This window comes from Chrysochloris asiatica, unplaced genomic scaffold, assembly GCF_000296735.1.
Source record: "Chrysochloris asiatica unplaced genomic scaffold, ChrAsi1.0 scaffold00209, whole genome shotgun sequence".
In the NCBI taxonomy this organism is placed as follows: Eukaryota; Metazoa; Chordata; class Mammalia; order Afrosoricida; family Chrysochloridae; genus Chrysochloris; species Chrysochloris asiatica.
In genome coordinates, this window is record NW_006408727.1 from 597,806 (window position 1) to 599,621 (window position 1,816).

At 38.2% G+C, this 1,816-nt stretch overlaps 1 protein-coding gene across 1 annotated transcript in view; it reads right to left on the reverse strand.

Annotated features, from left to right (window-relative positions):
• CWH43 (cell wall biogenesis 43 C-terminal homolog (S. cerevisiae)) overlaps positions 1-1,816 on the reverse strand; it is a 108,529-nt gene that overhangs the window by 84,217 nt on the left and 22,496 nt on the right. The window contains exon 6 of the mRNA XM_006872687.1: positions 1,093-1,181. Coding sequence (XP_006872749.1) covers positions 1,093-1,181 — 89 coding nt within the window. The remainder of the gene's footprint in view (positions 1-1,092; positions 1,182-1,816) is intronic.

Sequence of the window (1,816 nt, forward strand, 5' to 3'; positions counted from 1 at the left end):
TCATACTTTGGACATATAGTCAGGAGGGACCAGTCACTGGAGAGGCACCTATCTTCTCAGAAACCAGGGGTTCTGAGCAAGGACTTTTATTTAATACCAAAACTGGCTATAACCACATCTGCTTTTCAAGGGGGAAGGGGGATGACTAACACCACTCATTCAGAGGAAAACGAGTATATTTCACCCTCCTGTTCACAAAGACTGATGAAAGAGGAGAAAATGGGAGTCTCTGGGTGGTGCCAACAGTTTATGAATTTATTTATTTGAACTTTTGATTGTGAATTGAGTGAAGAGTAAAAGACAAGATCATCAGATTTACAGTCAACAAATTATACACTTTGTTTCAGTGAATGAATTTAGGTGCTTTCCAAAAAGGCTGGAGGTTCAAGTTTACCCAGAGGTACCTAGTGATCTATTTCTGGAAAGTCAGCCATTGAAAACTCTCGGAAGCACAGTTATATTGTGACAGACATGGAGTCACTGTGATTTAGAATTGACTCTACAGAAATTGGTTTGAAATATAATAGTTTTCATCAATATTTCTGAGATTCTAAAGGGTGTGACTGGGAGGAGATGGTCCAAGTCTTTGAATAAGCAAACAGAGAAGCAAAACCTGGGTACAGGGCAGGGCACTATAGTGTTGCATGTAAAGGAGAAAGGGAAATTACGTTTCATAGTTTCATTATGGAGGTCCAACAGGACGTCCAACTGCAAAACAGAAATACAAAGAAATGTATCCTCTTCAAGAGGAAATGAGATTAACAACCTAGCAGTGAACTGCCCTTTTATCTCCTCAAACTTTCAGTAAAATCCGCTATCATTTAGTAGCATAGTCAGGGGGTGGGATAGCCGCAGGGGGAGAGCAAGAATGAAGTAGGAAAAATTAGGAACATGGAAACAGTGGTGACCGGTGACCTTGGTTATATTTGGGTTAAGTTGCTACAGCTGATTGGAATAGCCCACTTGGTAACAGTATGTATTTGTAAAACTATTTCAGTCATTTACTTCCAGTCCAGATGCACATGCTTGCAGGTATATTGATTGAATGACCAAACAGAATGACTAGCATCTCTACAGGTAAATTCCACATACCTGTAACCCACCAGATTATACTGGAACCAGGAAACCATGAACAAACGGAAAGCATCAATCCACTCGCCAAGCACAGTAGAACTACTCCTCTGTCAAAAAAAAGAAGCCATAAACCATCAGGATTATTAACATTTTCACTATCTCAGATATAAGACAGAAAAATACTTCTTGCCTCAAAGAGTTAATACAGGTGCAAAATATCCAGTAAAATAATGAGAGCCCATTGGGAGCCAACACTCAGGATGTCAAAACTATAAAAATTCTAACTTGAAAAAAATGGTATTTGAAGTCTTTTATGATCAGTGTAAACACTGTAATTGAGTTTTTTCAGATTATTATGGTTCATATTGGCTTTCTGACATTTTAAATGACTGCCAAAAACAACAAGAAATTGGCTCTATTTCGTTTGCCTTTTTGTCCTTTCTTTTCCATTTCTCATCACTGCTTTTACCTACAGTTTTGCATTTCTAGAACTGGGATCAGTTTGATAAAATGCTTTTTTAAACACCCCCTAACTATTTTATTCTTTTGTTATTTTGTCAAGAACTTGTAAGAGAAGGAAAAAACAAAGAATTTTTTTAAACTTTCAGGGGAAATCTCCAGCAGCAACAATAGTTACAGCACTGCACTTAAGTTGTTGTTGTTAAGTGCTGTCAAGTTGGTTCCACTCACAGCGACCCTGTATAGGATTTTCAAGGAGTGGCTGGTGAGCTTGAACCACTGG